General features: G+C 49.4%; 1 protein-coding gene across 1 annotated transcript in view; it reads right to left on the bottom strand.

Moving 5' to 3' along the window:
* Positions 1–325: 325 nt before the first annotated feature.
* The window catches only part of SPON1 (spondin 1), a 252535-nt gene continuing 235447 nt past the window's right edge, over positions 326–17413 (bottom strand). Inside the window, exons 8-16 of the mRNA XM_084893979.1 lie at positions 14981–15182; positions 13789–13929; positions 13349–13424; positions 11230–11412; positions 7008–7178; positions 6752–6919; positions 5756–5920; positions 4160–4420; positions 326–2022 (exon numbers count right to left, since the gene is read on the bottom strand). Coding sequence (XP_084750105.1) covers positions 1859–2022; positions 4160–4420; positions 5756–5920; positions 6752–6919; positions 7008–7178; positions 11230–11412; positions 13349–13424; positions 13789–13929; positions 14981–15182 — 1531 coding nt within the window. The 3' untranslated portion in view covers positions 326–1858. The remainder of the gene's footprint in view (positions 2023–4159; positions 4421–5755; positions 5921–6751; positions 6920–7007; positions 7179–11229; positions 11413–13348; positions 13425–13788; positions 13930–14980; positions 15183–17413) is intronic.

The following is a 17413-nucleotide window of genomic DNA, read 5'->3' as shown; positions in this document are numbered from 1 at the left end:
CAGGGATCGAGCCTGCAACTGGGGTATATGTCCTTGGGCAGAATTAAACACAGACCCTTCAGTCAGTGGGCCTACACTATTCTACTGAGCCAAACCAGCTAGGGCTAAGCCTCTTATTTATCTTACCTTCCTTTGTAGGAGGAGAAAGCAGTTCATTAAAGGGTGATGTTAGAAACAAAGCTCCAGGAACTCAAAGATGTGACAATAATGGCGCCTTTAGAATGAGGAAGCAAAATCCACATCCTCAGCTGAATAGGATTGACATGGATAACAACTGTAAACAGACCTAGCCTTCTGAACACTTCATTAGTGTAAAAACACAAGAGACAGACCCAAATGAGTTTTTTATTGAACAGTCCCTCTTGGGTTAAAGAAAATAATACAGACTCAGGGCTATAGCATATATATATGTAGTGTTTGAAAATATCCTGATGTGTTTAATGTAAATTCTTAAAATAGTGTATTCAAAGCATTGTATGCATCTCATCCATGATACATATTTGAATAAAGCATAATGAAAAAGACCAACAGAAACGAAATGAATTTTAATAAATCAATAAGAACTGCCAATGGACTCAACTCAACAAAATGTCCTTTTACACTAAGCCTTGGTAGTCAAGTCTCCCTGAATTTGGTGCTGATGAGGGCTGGGGAGGGGATGGAGGACCACGGCCTTCCCTGCGGCTGTGTCTAGGACCAGAGTCCCAGGGTGGAGTGCTGACCTGGGCTTGACTTCCCAGCAGATTTTCTTGCCCAGCTTGATTCTGTCATATTCTCTTCTCCCTATCTTCTAAATGTCTTAGCAACACCTTTTCTGTCTACAGAAGAAAGAAAAACTCTACATATAAAATTTTATGATTAAAAAAAAAAAACCTTTAAAATACAGAGATAGTGTTTTTATTGAAGAATGGCATGGTGGGTTGTGGGGAAACTTAGCAAAATGTTTTGCATAAGTAAAATATGTTAGAACTGGTTTGAAAACATAAAGGTCTAGATGCATGTAGGGAGGTTTTTAAAAACCCAGGTTTGGGACTGCTAGTGAGTCCCCTTTTGCTGCTTGGGCCTTGGTTCTGGTGGGGATCTAGCACTGGAAATGTCATAAGGCTGGCTTCCTAGGAGAATCCTGGCAAAAAGCAAACAAAACAAAGCAAAATTTCTAGACTTAGTGACCTGTGTATCAGGTATAGGAACCCTCAACCTTACATTCAAATAAATCTGCCACCATTTCCTTTGGGGAATCAGAAGCCAGTATTAGGAAAGAGAAATGTATTAAGAATTTCTCAGTGAAAGAAGAAAGCCATCCAACTTCAGTGTTCCTCTTCCTGTCTACCGTCTCTGTCTTCCCCAAGAACTCCTGATGACCGAGGAGACTCAACCAAGGACCTAACGCTCCACTAAGGGAAAAGAGATGAGCAAATCATAGCTTCTTGCAAGAGGGGGCGGGCCAGAGAGAATGAGGGGATCTGCTCTCTTTATCTGAGGGGTGTGTTTCCTGCTGCACCCTGGGACTGAGGCACAGGGTCATTTCCAGACACAGTTGCCTCTTCCTAGAGGCCAGGTCTCTGCCCTGCTCCCGGGTGGATGCTCCAAGGAGACACATTTCCGTTGGGTACAGGGTGGCTGACACGTTCGTGCTAGAGGAGGACCGGCTGAGGGTGAGGGAGCCCTACTCAGCCTGTGCCCACCACGCATACAGAAAGGATGTCCCCGGCATCCACAAGACCACTGGGCGAATGACACTGCGGAAATGACAACTAGCGAACACGACTTAAAATGCCTTAAACAAACAAGCAAACAAACAATCCAGCCACCGGTGACTCTGGCATCTAGAGCGGGGCCCTGGATACTTGGACCCTTATTAACAAGGGTGAACGTTGCAGGCTCTGATCTCCTTCTTGTCTTTGCAGCTAGTGAACTGGGAGCTTTTGAACCTCTTCTTGACAGTCATGTAGCGCTCCTGAATCCCCCCTCCGCACAGTTTGGTGCATTCCGACCAGGCTGTCCACGGGCGCATCCGACAGCCTGAAAGCATGAGAAGCCTGGTTAGGCCACAGGCATTGGGGCAGAACAGGGGTGCTGAGTTCTAGCAAGCAGCTCTCTCCTCTGGTTGTCTGGGCTTCTCCTCTGCTCTTGTATGCAATGAGGTGTTGAATTAAATAATGGTTAGAGTCCCTATTAGGGACTGGTAATCCTTAGGTGATAGACTGCAAATATTTTCCAGCTCCTCCCCCATCATGGGGTTTGATTATATGACTTATCAGTGGCTTGAAAAAAAGCTGCTGGGGACCCTTCCACCAGCCTGGTGAGACTGATGGAGAGATCCTTTGGAGAGGCCCCAGCCACCCTATCTGAGGCCCCAGAAATAAAGGCGAGGCCAGCGTAGACCTTCCAGCCCCAGTTGAGCCAGCCGCTGACGGCAACCACATAAGGAGCTGAAGCTGGACCATAGAAGGTGCATCCAGCTGAGCGAGCCCAAGTCACTGAGCACAGAAACATGTTAATACATGACTTCTAAGCAGCTACCGTTTGGGGTGGCTTGTGAATGCAGCAACGATGCAGGTTGCAATGAATCACTTCCTTCTCTTAGGCTTTGCTCCCCGAGTATTTAGCCTCCTTCCCGAATACTACGTATAAACGCAAGTGTGGTTTATTATTCTTCCTACATAAATGTGCCTTTCCCAAAGAAAATTTCCCTGAACCCCGGATATAAGGTTAGATCCGTATTTTTTTTTTTTTTAAGTTCCCTTGTCTTTCTTCATATGACTGCTTTGTAGAACCAGTTACGTTTACAACCCTTCAACACTATGCTAAGTTTCATGGGGGAGAAGAACATGGCATAGTGTCTCATTTGCACGTGGTCAGGTTTAATGAGTGTTGACTGGCCGGCTGACTACCATGTGCAACAGACAGCTTTTTGGTATGCAAGCAGCTTGCTATCAGAAAGATCATGAGCTGTCCGATGTATGTGCATTTCTCATCGCCCTACACAGAATGCGTGAAGGAAGAGAGAAGAAAAGGGTAATGTGAGCTGTGCTTTTAAAAACAGTGTAATGACATACCCTGAACTTCATGTTTATGTAGGCACCTTCCTCACTTACTTTAGGGCAGTGGTTCTCAACCTTCCTAATGCCGCGACCCTTTAATACAGTTCCTCATGTTGTGGTGACCCCCAACCATAAAATTATTTTCATTGCTACTCCATAACTGTAATGTTACTACTCTATAGCAGCGGTTCTCAACCTGTGGTTCGCGATCATGTGGCCTTTCCCGCATGAGTTGTTACATTCCGACCGCTGGGACCACTCGGTGAGCTCACAATCAATGGCTGGCAAGACACAGAAGGACATGAGTGCGTCTCATGTCTGAAATAAGATGCGGTCACTTACATTGTTGCGACCCACAGGTTGAGAACCGCTAGCAGAGTCGCCTAAGACCATCGGAAAACACAGATATTTGCATTATGATCCATAACAGTAGCAAAATTACAGTTATGAAGTAGCAATGAAAATAATTTTATGGTTGGGGGGTCACCACAACAGGAGGAACTGTATTAAAGGGTTGAGGTATTAGAAAGGTTGAGAACCACTGCCCTAGGGAATCCTAAGACCAGCCATTGGCCTGTACCCAAGACTGAACCATGGATCTTCCCATCTCATGGCTTCATGAACCTACTGATGGTTTTGCAGTCTTGCCTGGCATCAGCTTATTCAGCAGTGTAGCCTCAGATGGGGAGATTTTTAAGTCCTAAAACTCCCTCAAGTTATGCTGGAGGAGGGGGCACATAATTTCTCTCCCAGACTACAAACGGAACTTAATAACCAGCCCTTGCGCCTCCTTCAGACCACGCCAGGTGTCTGTGAAAGTCACTCTGGCTTAAAACCTTCACCTACAGAACCAAGTCTCCCACCCTCACCGGGCCACTAGCCCTTCCCCGATCTGGTCCCCACCGCTCCAGCAGGGTTTCCTGCTGCTCCCCTTGTGCTCTGCTCCATCTGCGTCCCGTTTGCTTTGCAGGAACACACCATGGTCTTTGGTATCTCTATGCCTTTGCAGTGACTATTCCTGCTCTAATTGGCAAACGTCTACTGGCTCTTTAAGACCCCCTTGTATTTCCTCCGCTCCATCTCCCCGAACTCCAGCCTCACACGGGGAACAATACCTGGGAACTGCTCCCCATCAGACTCTTCCCTCAGCTGCTCGCTCCTCCTGCTCTCCCGAGCCTCTCTCCAGCGCAGCTTCTGGAAGGACGGGTTTCGGCATTTCCGGAGGCGGCACTTTTTCCGCTGCACGGTCTCCGGGCAGGGTGCACCTCCAAACTGCGGCTCCATTTGGATCATCCGGGTCCGAATCATGTGGCCTTTCCCGCATGACTTGTTACATTCCGACCACTGGGACCACTCGGTGAGCTCACAATCAATGGCTGGCAAGACACAGAAGGGCATGAGTGCATCTCATGACTGAAACAAGATACGGGCATGTACACTCTCCATGGAAACATCTCAAATCAAGCCTAGGAGCCATGAGGAGCAGGTGCTGTTGTCCCATTTCACAGAAGAGGAAACTGAGGCTCCAAGAGGCAGACTAACTTCATCCAGCCCATATGGGTGGTAAGCAGGAGGGGCAGGATTGGTGCCCAGGCCATAACCTACATTTGACGGTCTCTCTGTGACTCAAGAAGGTTTTGGGGGTGGGGGGAGACTTTGTAGATGTGTACGGAGCCTCTAGCCTTGCTCTGTGAGCTTCTGGCATAGACCTGAATCTGGGCAAGCAGCCTGACTAATAAGGGAGAGGGAGGATAAAAGACGACTGCAAGTGCATTTCGGAGAAAGCCAAAAATCAGACCGCAGCCAAGTGCGTCTGCCTTCCCAACACGTAAAAGAGAAGCTCTCCTGGAAAAGTAGCCAGAAAAGCAGTCTCCCTCCCCTCAGGGTTAGTCCGCGAGTAACGCATACAGCTGGTCGCAGATTTGGGAGGAGATGGGGTGGGCACTGAGCTTTGGAGAGCTTGACTTGTTTTTCTTACCGAGGCTGCCAGGGTACAGGAGTCACTGACTCCATGTCCACCCTCTGGCCATGGACAAATAAATAGTCAGAAGGAAGAGGAATAAAGTGAAAAGCTTGACTATCCATTGGTTAGACAGCTGCTAATTAGGGATGGGGGTGGGGAGGGAACGAACTAAGTAAGGTTTACTGAGCCTTGTGCAAAGCGTTTTTCATCTCGTCTCCCTTGCAGTCTGTAGATGGATGTGGGATCCTCACTACCAATGAGGAGGCTGAGAGATTAACCAGTTAACTGCCACGTGCCCCAAACGGAAACCATCCTTGGGTCTATGGACATTTATTTAAATTACTTTGCTAACACAGAGCCCTGGCCGGTTCAGCTCAGTGGAGAGAGTGTTGACCCGAAAACTGAAGGGTCCAGGGTTCAATTGCAGTCAAGGGCATATACCTGGGTTGCAGGCTCGATTCCCCTCCCCCCCCCCCCTAGTTGGGACACATGCAGGAGGCAACTCATCGATGTGTTTCTCTCACATCGATGTTTCTCTCTTTCTCCCTCTCCTTCCCACTCTCTAAAAATCAATGGGAAAATATCCTCGGGTTTAGAATTAACAACATATTAACCACTTTTGCTAACACAGAGGTCCAAATCCACGCTCTTTCTCCCTCCCCAGCAAACGGTTGGAGATTTCAACCAAGCAGTGTGATCCGGCAAATGGCTGGTTAAATGGCGGGCGTGTGGGAGCGCCAGGACTTACGGCATTCGGGCAGCATGCACTTCTCCACCTGCTCCAGCTCCTCATTGCAGTCCCCGAGCTCGGCCAGAGACTTGAGCATCCGCTGGCGGGTCCGCATGCCCTTCCCGCAGGTCACGCTGCAGTCGCTCCACTCGGACCACGGGGAGAGCAAGCACGGGATGGTGTCTAGGCGGAGAGCCATGTTAGCCACTGAGCATGAGCCCCCTTTGCTTTCTTTGATCCCTGTGCCCCCCACTCCCTGTCCCCACTCTTGTCTGTGAAATACGGTGAAAGTGACTGATAGATTCAGACGCTCAAGTGAACCCCAGAGGCAAGAAGTGGCTCACTCTCCTGCAACTCTGCTGGCCCTGCTGGAGGCTGACGTGTCATCACATGACATTGAATACACAAGTAACATGAATATACACGTCCCCACTTGAAACACCACTGAGGGTCTGAGTAAGGTCTTATTAGAGACAGAAACATTCCACACACCCCAGGAACCATACTCTAAAAGTTAGACGCAATGTTGCACTTTTTGGACATGTGCTGAATCCCCTAGAATGTGTATGTACTCTGTGCATGTGTACATAGGTGTACTGATGTGAGAGCCTTTGTGCATGTGTGCACAGAGCAGGAGTGCAGTGTTTCATGGGGCCAGGCAAATCCAATGTACAGGAGCGGGGAGGCCTAGGATGACCTGGGGAATGCACATGCCACCCTCACAAAGACCCTCTGGGACCCTATAAACATTCTGCAGGTGAATTCTATCCAAACGTCACCAATTTGCCGCCCCAGCATTGCTCAGAGTGGCCCTCAAAGGAGGCCACTCTCTCTGGGCCTGGTTGATGTCCACACAACGATGGCCTTCGTCTGGATCGTAGCAGAGCCCTGCAAGGACAGTGGGACGGAGCCTCCCCAACCTCACACCTTGATGGGGGTGATAGTACGGGGTGCTGTGGTCCCCCATCCTGCCCCTATCTCCCTCCCCTACCCCTCCCCCCCACATCCACTCACGACACTCCGGCATCATGCACTTCTCTGCCTGCGAGGTCTCGGTTTTGCACATGGAGCCATCGGCTGGGCTCATCTTGACCATGCGGTGCCGCTTCTTCATGCCCATCCCGCAGGTGGCGCTGCACTCGTCCCACTCGCCCCACTCGGTCATCAGGCAGCTGCTGGAAGCTGCGGAGTCCAGCGGCCTCGGAGTCATCGGTTGCCTCGGGAGCCTGGCCCCTGCCCCGCCCCTCCCTCCCAGCGTCCCTGCACTCACTGCACTCCTCGTTGACCGTGCATTTCTCCGTCTCTTCCGTGGGCAGCATGCACACGGAGCCGTCCTCTGGGAACTGCTTCACATACCTCTCCCGGGACCGCACGCCCATGCCACAGGAGATGCTGCAGGGCGACCAGGTGATCCACTCGGACATGGTGCAGGTGGACCCTTCTGCAACACACAGAGCAGACGCTGCAGTCCCAGCGCCGTGCGCCAGGGGGCGCGCCAGACACGACGGGCTGCACCCAACTCCTTAAGGGCAGGAATCAAGAGGAACCAGCAGGCTTTCAAAGGGGAGCCAGGCAGTTGAGGATGTAAGGGAACTTAAAAGATCTACATTTTAAAATCAGAAATGTCTCTAAGAGTAAATGAAATGCCCTTTTCCAGATACGTGGGGCGCTCAGTGAGGATTACTCCTTACCCACGATATGAAAGACACTTGGATGGTAGAAGGATCACTCTCTCTCTCTCTCTCTCTCTCTCTCTCTCTCTCTCTCTCTATATATATATATATATATATATATATATATATATATATATATATATATATATATATATATATATATAGAGCACGCGCACACATGCTTATTTAAAAAAGAGGAAAATTAAGTCATCCCTCTACCATCTATCCATTTATTATGTCACTGAAGACACTGAATGATTAGGTGAGTACTCTGAGGTTAAAAAGATGTGTAAGATATGGATCTTGTTCTACTTGGAAGAGAGGAGAAAAAGAGAGAGGGGAGAGAGGGAAGGAGAGAGAGAGAGAGATTATATATATATATATATATATATATATAGAGAGAGAGAGAGAGAGAGAGAGAGAGAGAGAGAGAGATCCTATATAATAAAATTCAGTGACCAAAACAGCGGAATGACCAGAATGACCAGAGACCAGAACAACTACTGCTCCTTGCCCTGGCCAGCCCTGCCCGCCCCCCGTACTCCCCCCCCCCCCCCCAGCGGAGACCCCCACCACGATCGTGGTCGAGGCTGGCCTGCAAACCATCCATGGCCCCTTGCCCTGTGTAAGCTGTCAGTTCCCAGTCTAGAAAAACAGATGAGAGAATTTTGTTATTGAAGGAGTGAGCATGACTGGCCTTGAGACATAGGACCAGAGGGCTGATTTGTACCCGAAGAGCAGATTATATTAAGTGGCCGCAGGCACCTCAAAGCCTCAGTTGAGGTTGGTAACAAAGAAGAGAAGACCTCAGTTGCTAATGGGGAGCAGATGGTTGGGTGGGGAATTGAGAGAGAATGTCTGTGTGTGTCAGGAGAGGGGGACACAGAGGAAGAATGAGGAAGGCAATGGCAGCCAGCCTCGTTGACACCCTGGACTACATACGGCTTTGCTCCCAAGAGTGGGTGTTAGCAAAGACCCTGATCCTGTAGGAGACACTTAGGATGTTGGTGAAAAAGATATCCAACCTCTCAGCATGGCTTGTGGTCCCGTTTCCAAGGTGGTGGTGGTGGTGGTGGTATGCTGCTCCAATTGGAAACAGGTGTGTGTGTGTGTGTGTGTGTGTGTGTGCACGCGCACACATGCTTATTTAAAAAAGAGGAAAATTAAGTCATCCCTCTACCATCTATCCATTTATTATGTCACTGAAGACACTGAATGATTAGGTGAGTACTCTGAGGTTAAAAAGATGTGTAAGATATGGATCTTGTTCTACTTGGAAGAGAGGAGAAAAAGAGAGAGGGGAGAGAGGGAAGGAGAGAGAGAGAGAGAGAGAGAGAGAGAGAGAGAGAGAGAGAGAGAGAGAGAAAGAGAGAGAGAGAGAGAGGCTGGCAATAATTCTGGGCATTGAAAATATGACGACAGAGGTAAGCCCAGGGAATTGGGGAACATAGAAGACAGGGAAAGTCTCCCCTTCTGGGAGTTCTGGGGAAGATTTCACACAAGAAGGCACATCTGAGTGAACTTGGGTGGGAAATGGATATTTGTATTTCAGGTACAGGGAACAGCTTGTGCAAACACCCTGCAGAGTGTTTGCACAAGCTGTGTATGGTATAGGGCAGTAGTCGGCAAACTCATTAGTCAACAGAGCCAAATACCAACAGTTACAACGATTAAAATTTTTTTTGAGAGCCACATTTTTTAAACTTAAACTTCTTCTAATGCCACTTCTTCAAAATAGACTCACCCAGGCTGTGGTATTTTGTGGAAGAGCCACACTCAAGCGGCCAAAGAGCCACATGTGACTAGTGATCCACGGTTTGCCAACCACAGGTATAGGGAGTTGAAGCAAGAGAGGAAGACTGAAGTCAGAGTGTGAAGCCAGCCTGCATATGGCCACAGACTGCCACCTGCACATGTGTGGTGCCCACACATTGTCATTTAGTCTTTGGACAGTGTAGCTACAGGATCCTGGTGGGGCAGCAGGAAATCAAAGCTGGAACCCACGTGAGACCCAGGGACAAAGCTAACTAGAGATGCACCTACAACCAAATAGGATCATTCTGTTCTGGTGTGATATGGGTGGAGGTTCAGGGCTTGGAAAGCCCCAATCCAGGCTGCCCTTAACCTGGCAAGACGTTACCCTGAGCAGGAAGAATACCCTCACCACCAACCCGAGGGTCTTGTGAGAGGAAGAGGTTGGCGTCAAGACGAGTCCCTCAGACGTCCTCGGGTGCCTTCACTAACACGTGTTTTCACTGTCGCAGTACAAGGTCCACTGCGTTGGGTCAGTGTCCCAGTGCTCATTTTCAGCAGGCCTCCACCTTGGTTCTCTGCAGAACTATTTTGCCAGTAAATTAAAGTGGAGGAGTTTGCACATTGGGCAATGAGGAGCCACAGAGTTTTCAGCTAAGGAGTGACACGACCAGATCTTCGTTTGCAAAGGACCCTTCTAGTGGTTCCTGGAAGTGGGCAGAGACGATAAGGCCTGGGATAAAGGGCTGGCTCAGGTAATTAGGAAGAAACTCTAAGACTATTTTATCGTGGTTGCACAATAAAATGTGCACTCATGAGGTCATATAATGACTCCTAAATGTCCAAAGGGGTCCTTGCTTCCTTCCCACTCTAAGTGCTCCTCAAACAACCAGTGCAGAGGGGAGCCTGAGGTGGGCACATGCATTTGACTTTGGATCAAGTAGCCTCTGGGAACATGGACCCCGGGTACAATGAGCAGGCATACTTGCAGAAATAGAAAAGCATATCCTAAAATTCACTCCCCTCTGAAGAGTCTTATCATGGGCACCGTAAACAAGAGGCCACCGTGGAAGTGCAGCCAGGAGAGGCGCTTAAGACTGTCTGTGGAAAGAGCCAGCTAGTGAATGACATGCAGTGGGGTAAGCTTTCTTCAACCATCCTCAGCTTGGAAGTAATTTTCTTCCTGCCATAAACCAGCTCAGTCTTATCCCTTCCCATTGCCTCACTGCCCCTCTGAGATGGTTAAATCACAGAGCACCGAGTATAGATCTGCCCAGACAGAGGGAGGAATCGTATTCTGGAAAGGAGGCAGCTGACCTTTGCACAGCAATCCAGTTTAGCACCATCTGGAAGCCTGAGCCATCCAGACATAGGAGGCGCAAGCTAGTAGTTCTAGCCTGACCTTTGAGCAGTTGGAGAGAGAGAGAGAGAGAGAGAGAGAGAGAGAGAGAGAGAGAGAGAGAGACAGAAAGAGAGGGAGAGAGAGAGAGAGAGAGAGAGAGAGAGAGAGAGAGAGAGAGAGAGAGAGAAGGAGAAAGAGAGAATTCCTACACACACTCTCCCCGCCAAAGCCCTGACACAAGGAAGCCAGTGCTGTGCCTCAGGCTCAGGTAGGACAGAGAGCCAGAGGGTCCTGACCCAGAATCAGGGCCATGGATCTAGATGCAATCTTGCCCAACCTGCTCATCTGCTTCTTTAAAACAGGCTGGACAGGCTGGAGTTAAGGCCCAGAGCAGGCTGCTTGTTATATGTAATTTGTCATGAGATGTTTGCTAGCTCTTCAGGAACTTGCATATATTTTTTTCTGTGGCTGGGGAAGGAGGCAAGTGGTCAGTCATTCTCAAGAATTCATTCGATGTCATAAAACTTGTTCGGTATTCAGAGGCCTAGAGACACTGTTGGAGATGGGGGACTGCCCTAGGTGGACCCCACTGACGACTGCAGTCAGGGTCCTGGTGCCCCACTATGGACCTGGCCTGAGCAGATATGAGGGGCCGGCATCACCAGGCAGCATTGTTCCCTCCTGAGCTTCAGCCCACCACCTGCCGGCCTGGGCTGCCTCCTCACCTTCGTCGCTGCAGCCGGGACCCATGCAGGGCTGGAAGTCCTGGGTGTCGGGGCAGGGGACACTGAGGTCCAGCTGTGCCTTCAGCATGCGCTGCCGCATCCTCTTGCCTTTGTCGCAGGTGGAGGAGCTGCAGGCGGACCATGGGGACCAGTTGGAGTAGATGCAGGTTTCCGGGGTGTCATCTGGGAAGAGTAGGCGAAAGGTTTTCCCTGGGAGCCTGTGGCTGCTGAGACTGGCCCTCCCCTCAGACAAGCTCATTGGGAGACAAGAAAATTCCTGCTGCCTGGCTGGCCTCTGTGAGCCTGGTATTCCTGGGATGGGAGCAAGCCAGTCCCTTCCCTTTAAAATCTTTATTTCAGCACTAGTGGCCTGGTGCATAAAATTTGTGCATTGAGCAGGGGGTGTCCCTCAGCCCAGCCTGCACTCTCACCAATCAGGGACATTTCTCTTGCATTTTGGGACCGCTGGCTCCTAACAGCTCACCTGCCTGCTTGCCTGATCACTCCTAACTGCCTCTGCCTGCCTGCCTGCCTGATTTCCCCTAACTCCTCTGCCTGCCTGCCTGATTGCCCCTAGCCTCTCTGCCTGCCTGATCATCCCTAACTGCCTCTGCCTTGGCCCTCACCACTATGGCTTTGTCTGGAAGGAAGTCAGACATCCAGAAGATGGCAGGTTGACCTGGTCTAATTAGATAGATAGAATATATAGAATAGGATTGTTTAAATGGTAGGGAAAAGCCCTTTTCAGCAGGAGGAGATGATTTGGGCAGACAAAAATACATAATCCCTATATCTGGACTGTTAGCCAGCCATATGCACTATACTGCCAAACAGGTCATTAAAAAATTGAACCGCCTTCTTAAACCTTACACCAAACAGCTGTTGCCCTTAAAACCCCTCCTCAGCCCCTATCTTAGGTTATGCTTTCACAGTTCACCCAGATATGTTTCTGACTGGTTGGTTTATATGCCAATTAGCATCTCCAGGCCTATCTCCGGGCCTGATCAGAGAGGTGGAGGCCTGGAGAGAAAGAGGCATGGCTTCTGGCCAGGCCCAGGGAGAAAGAGAGATCCACAGCTGTCACGGAGGCTATGGATCAGACCTTGCTTCTCTCTCCAAGCCTCTCTCTGGGCCTGATTCGTAGCCCCCTTGGCAGTCAGTGCTGGGTCACCGTGCCTGCAACCCAGCACTACTACAGGACTGACTTCCAGTCGGTCGAGCCTTTGGTCATTTTGGACGTTATGGACCCTGGGTTTTTACATATTAGGATCCCATGGGCAGCTAAATAACCTAATAGCAAGTAAAGATTCTCCTACTATCCCTTTCCCCCTCAACAGATGAGTATCTTTCTTTTCCCTCACCATGGCACAGGTGTGGGCATATCACAGGCAATGTGGGGAAGCACAGTTTTTTTTGTTTTGTTTTGTTTTTTTGGTGTGTGTGTGTGTGTGTGTGTGTGTGTGTGTGTTGCTGCTTCATCTTCCCAGTGATCATATACATACACGGGTATCATGATAAGAGTAAGAGCAGCCTTTGTTCACTGAGCACTTATTATGAGCCAGAGTCATTCTGAGAACCAAACATGTTTTATCCCATTGGAGACTTAACTACTCTCTGAGGCAGCTTCTGTTATTATCCCCATTTTACAGGCGAGGAAACGGTGGCAGAAAGGTGAGTGAGATCCCATGACAAAACTTGAGCTGCGGCCACGGCTCTGCCACTCCCTCCCTGAGTCCTGTGGGATCTGGGCCTCACTCTTCTTGCTGGGGGAGTGGCATCACCCACGTCTGCCTCACAGGCCAGTACGACAAGAATCAAAGCAGAGAGCGACCGGAGTACTGTGAAGCCTTATGCAAATGCCATTTACACGATCACTTTAAAGTCCTGATGCTGTTGAGTGCCTATTCCAGTATCACACCTTCACCAATCCCCTGAATCTTTGTGCCCTAGTCTTGGCCTTGCTTTGGATTATATCTCTCAAACTGAGAAGTCCTCAAAGATGAGAGGACCACGTCAAAGGATACAATCATTTGTGGCTTTTCAAGCATGTTAGCAAATTGCTTTCCCAAAAGACGGTGCCAATTTATGTTGCCACTGGCAACGAAGGGAAACATCGTACCTTCATCTTTCTCTTCCGGAGCCAGATCTGCTACGATGTCATCCACGTTGTCCGGGACGATATTGCATTGCTCCCCCTGCAAGAGGGCTCACGTTAGAGAATGGAACGGGTGGGGTGAAGATGAAGGAGGATGTAAAATATAATGCCCACCCTGTGCGAACAAGACGGAGTTCTGGGCCAACATTTACAGTCTGACTGGAAAAAGAAATGGCAATAAAGTCACAGCTTCCAATTCCTGACCCGGGGCAGATATATTACTAATTGACTGTGGGACTCATCATGAAACCTGTGTAATTTATATACTAGAAACTTTGGGAGGCCCAGGAATCCTACATCCCAGAATATGCCAGGGACCCCAAGATTCCGGAGCAGAAAGGGGGGCTGTCTCCTGGAACCCTTGGTGGGAAAGGTCTATGCCAGGGTGAGCTCTAACCCAGTACCTTCCTGGCGATTCTCTCGATGACAACTCTGGCTACTTGAGTGATGGACCCGCCCTCTGGATCGTAAAAAGGACTCTGAGGATGGTCCAGACTGGTCAGGGGCCGGATTTTCTCCTGGGGAATTGTGGGCCTGTTGGGCGACTGCAGTGGGGAAAACAACAACAAAAAAACAGATACAGAGTAGGAAACAGAATTGGTTAAGAACCACAAAAGCAAAAAAAATTTTTTTTTGTTTGCTTGCAAAGCAATTTGATTGTAATATGATCAGAACAAAAACCTTGATAGGAATTTAACAAGTTTAACTACTATGTATATTATGGAATTCTATTCCTGCCATGTGTCATGCATGGAAATTTGTAGGTCTGCACTTTCAGATTCTCCCTCGTACACGGTGTGATTATGCACAGATGAAGAAGCCAAATTTCAGAGAGGTCACCACAGCTCGGAAACGGCTGAGCTGAGCTGGCCTGAATCCAGAGCTCTTCCTATGAGCCCAGGCGCTGGCCAACCTTTGTCTGCAGAGGGTCAGATGGTAGATATTTTAGGCTTTGTGGGCCAAACCATGTCTGTCGCAAGGACTGAACTCAGCTGTTAAAGTGAGAAAACAGCCCCAGACAACATGTAACTGAATATGTGAGGCTGAGTTCAAACATTTTATTTTCAAATGAGGTGGTAGGCTGAATTTATCCCGTAAACCACAGTCACCATCCCCATCACCTGTTCTCGATTGTTCTAGCCCTGGTTTTCTGATGGCTCCATTTTGATGTTGTTGGTGCACTGGCCATATCTGAGAAATATTGGCATTCAAGGAGAGATTCCAAACTCCTTAGCCTGGCTGTCCAGAAAGCTTTGGTATATGGTCCAGTCCCCACTTTCTTCTCTCTCTCCCTCCTCCCCTCCCCCTCCCCGCCATCTCCCCTCCCTGTTTCCTCCATGCAGTGCCTTTCAACTGCTGTTCCCTTGCTCACCCATGAGCGTCTCTTTAGAAGTTTCCCTCTCAGTGCCCTCCTGACCGGCTGCATGGGCACCGTCCAGAGTCCAAATCAGGACGTGGTGATGAGACCGTGCTGGCCTCCCCTGCCTCACTGTGAGTTTTTCTAGGACCCGCCTGGGCCACATTCACCTCTGTGTCCAGGACGCTGAGACAGAGGCGGGCAAGGTTTGTCCCTCACCACTCCAGGCACACACCCACCTCGTAGGTCACCCCGCTGTCCGTGCCCGCGTCCCAAGGGATCAGGTCCTGCACCACCTTCTGCACCCAGCCGCACTCCTTGGTGCACAGGTCCTCGGCAGACAGGCCCACGTTCCAGTCGGGGCTGGGGCCCATCATGGTCAGGAAGGACATTAAGTGGCGTGTCCTGTCCACGGAAAATTCAGCCGAGGGTGCTGCTCTCCTGGAAAGCAAACACAGAGACCATTACGTCATGGGGGCCGGGGGTGCACACTCAGGGACATCTGGCCGGACCATGTAAAGCAAGCATGTCAAACTCCTACAGGTGGCCCACGGTGAATAATTTTGCGGCCCAGCCAGTGTAACAGTATGTAAGAAATGTTTTAAAAAAATTTTTGTAACAATTTTTACAGTATTCTGTTATACATAATTATTGATAACTAATCTCAACGTTCGATAATGACTGATTATTATAATCGTATTTCATTTACATGCCTCTTGTGCAGGCACACCATTTCCCTCCACTAATACCAGCAGCAAATATTTTAGCAGCTGACTACCACGTCATTAGTCTTGTACTGACTTGTTTGGTGTGCACAAAGGAAATATTTAGCTTTTGGAGAACAAAAAAAAAAATAGATTTATTTGAGTTATGCTTATTAATTTATGCAGTTATTCAGTGTCTGGTAAGTTAATGTTCAAGAAAAAAATATTAATTTTTATTAAAATGTTTTATTATTTTATGTTAACGATTACTCATTTACTTCAGTCCTTTGTATTTGGTGTGTCTCTATGGAAATAAACCCACGTTTCTATGAAAATTGGAGCCTTTGTGTTTTTGCGGCTCACAAAAACTTAAACCTGGTTTATTTGTCCCATGTTAGCCTTTGAGTTTGACGTGCTCGGTGGAAAGGAGGAAGGCAGATTCTCCAACTCCCCTTGCCTTTGCCCATGAGTGGTTTACACATTCTCTCTCCTGACTTTATCCTTTGGTCACATATGCTGCCGTCTCATCTACTTTTTATTTATTTTTTTAATCCTCACTCGAGTATATTTTCCCATTGATTTTTAGAGAGAGGGAAAGACAGAGAGAAATATTGATGTGAGAGAAACACATCGATTGGTTGCCTCCTGCATGCCCCCTAGCCAGAGCCCGTGCCCTTGACTAGAATCGAACCTGGGACCCTTTAGTCCGCAGGCCAGTCCTCTATCCACTGAGCTGGTCCGGCCAGGGCCTATGCACTTTCAGTGTGTACACAACACTTACTGTTACTTTGTTTGTTTTGCTGTTTATTGACTGGGAGAGGAGGGCTTTTGTCTGCCTTCTTCATGGCTTTAATTCCAGTTCCCACACACAGTGCCTGGCGTGGAGTAGATGCACTGTAACTGTTTCTGAATAAATGAGTGAAGAAATACTTTGGGCTACACGTGAGCCCAGCTGTGCTGGGTGCGAGATGAGCTTCACAAGTAAAAACTGGCTAACAATGCCCAAAGCCCTTTCTTAGACATTCTCACTGAACAGAGTCCCCGACTCCAATTTGTGGGTGTGGAAACCCAGGCTCAGAAGGGTTATGCAATTTGTCCAAAGTCACCGAGTGAAGTGGTAGCACTGAGACCGCATCCCAAGTCCATACAAGGCAGGCATCTTTTTCATCATCCATTTCTGAACCCTGCACCCTGCCTATCCCTTCCTCCCTGTATGAAGATCTACATCAGATCCTGCTGCCACCATGGTCCTGCCCCGGCACCGACTCACAGCCGTGTTCTCCCGTGGGCCAGCCGGGACCCGGCTACAGAGCCAGGGCCTCTGGCTGACAACCCCTGATCTACAGGAGCCGGTTCTCCAATCCCGTCTCCTCGTGCCACTAAGGAGTCTCAGGAGTGGCCGGGGCTGAAGAGATCAGGGAGGCGGCCACCGAGGGGCCTGCAGAGGATGAGAGTCAGCCGGCTCACCCTGTGTGGCAGACCTGCGCTATTTTATTTCCCTACCCCCGGAACAATCCTGCGGGGTTAGCATGATTATATGGCTTTGTAGAGAAGAAAGCAAAGCGGATCATGAACTAAGTGACAATAGCGGCCGGGGTTGGAAGGCAGCTCTGCATCACCCCCATTGGGTCTGAGCTAGTGCTACCGGGAGCAGCAGGGAATCCTCGGCTGGGGACCAGCTCATCTGTTCAGTCCAGCTGGCAGCTGGGCCACCTCAGCTGTTCGGGAGTCCCTGTGTCCCTCTGTGGGGACCAGCTGCTTCTGGCTGCCCTCACCTGTCTCCGGAAAGCAGGGACTCCGGCCTGGTCAGGCGCCACGGCACTGGACGCCTTGGCCCTGGCAGGCCAGATGGGATCCAACAACGGGCACCACAGAGAGGAAAGCCCGGGGTGCATCCTGGCACTGCCTCTCATGGCTGCATATCCTTGGACAAATTTCCAAACCTTCCTGTGCCTCAGTGTCCAAGTT

Source organism: Pipistrellus hanaki (genome assembly GCF_964339955.1).
Source record: "Pipistrellus hanaki genome assembly, chromosome: 9".
In the NCBI taxonomy this organism is placed as follows: domain Eukaryota; kingdom Metazoa; phylum Chordata; class Mammalia; order Chiroptera; family Vespertilionidae; genus Pipistrellus; species Pipistrellus hanaki.
This window is presented reverse-complemented; position numbering and strand designations above follow the sequence as displayed.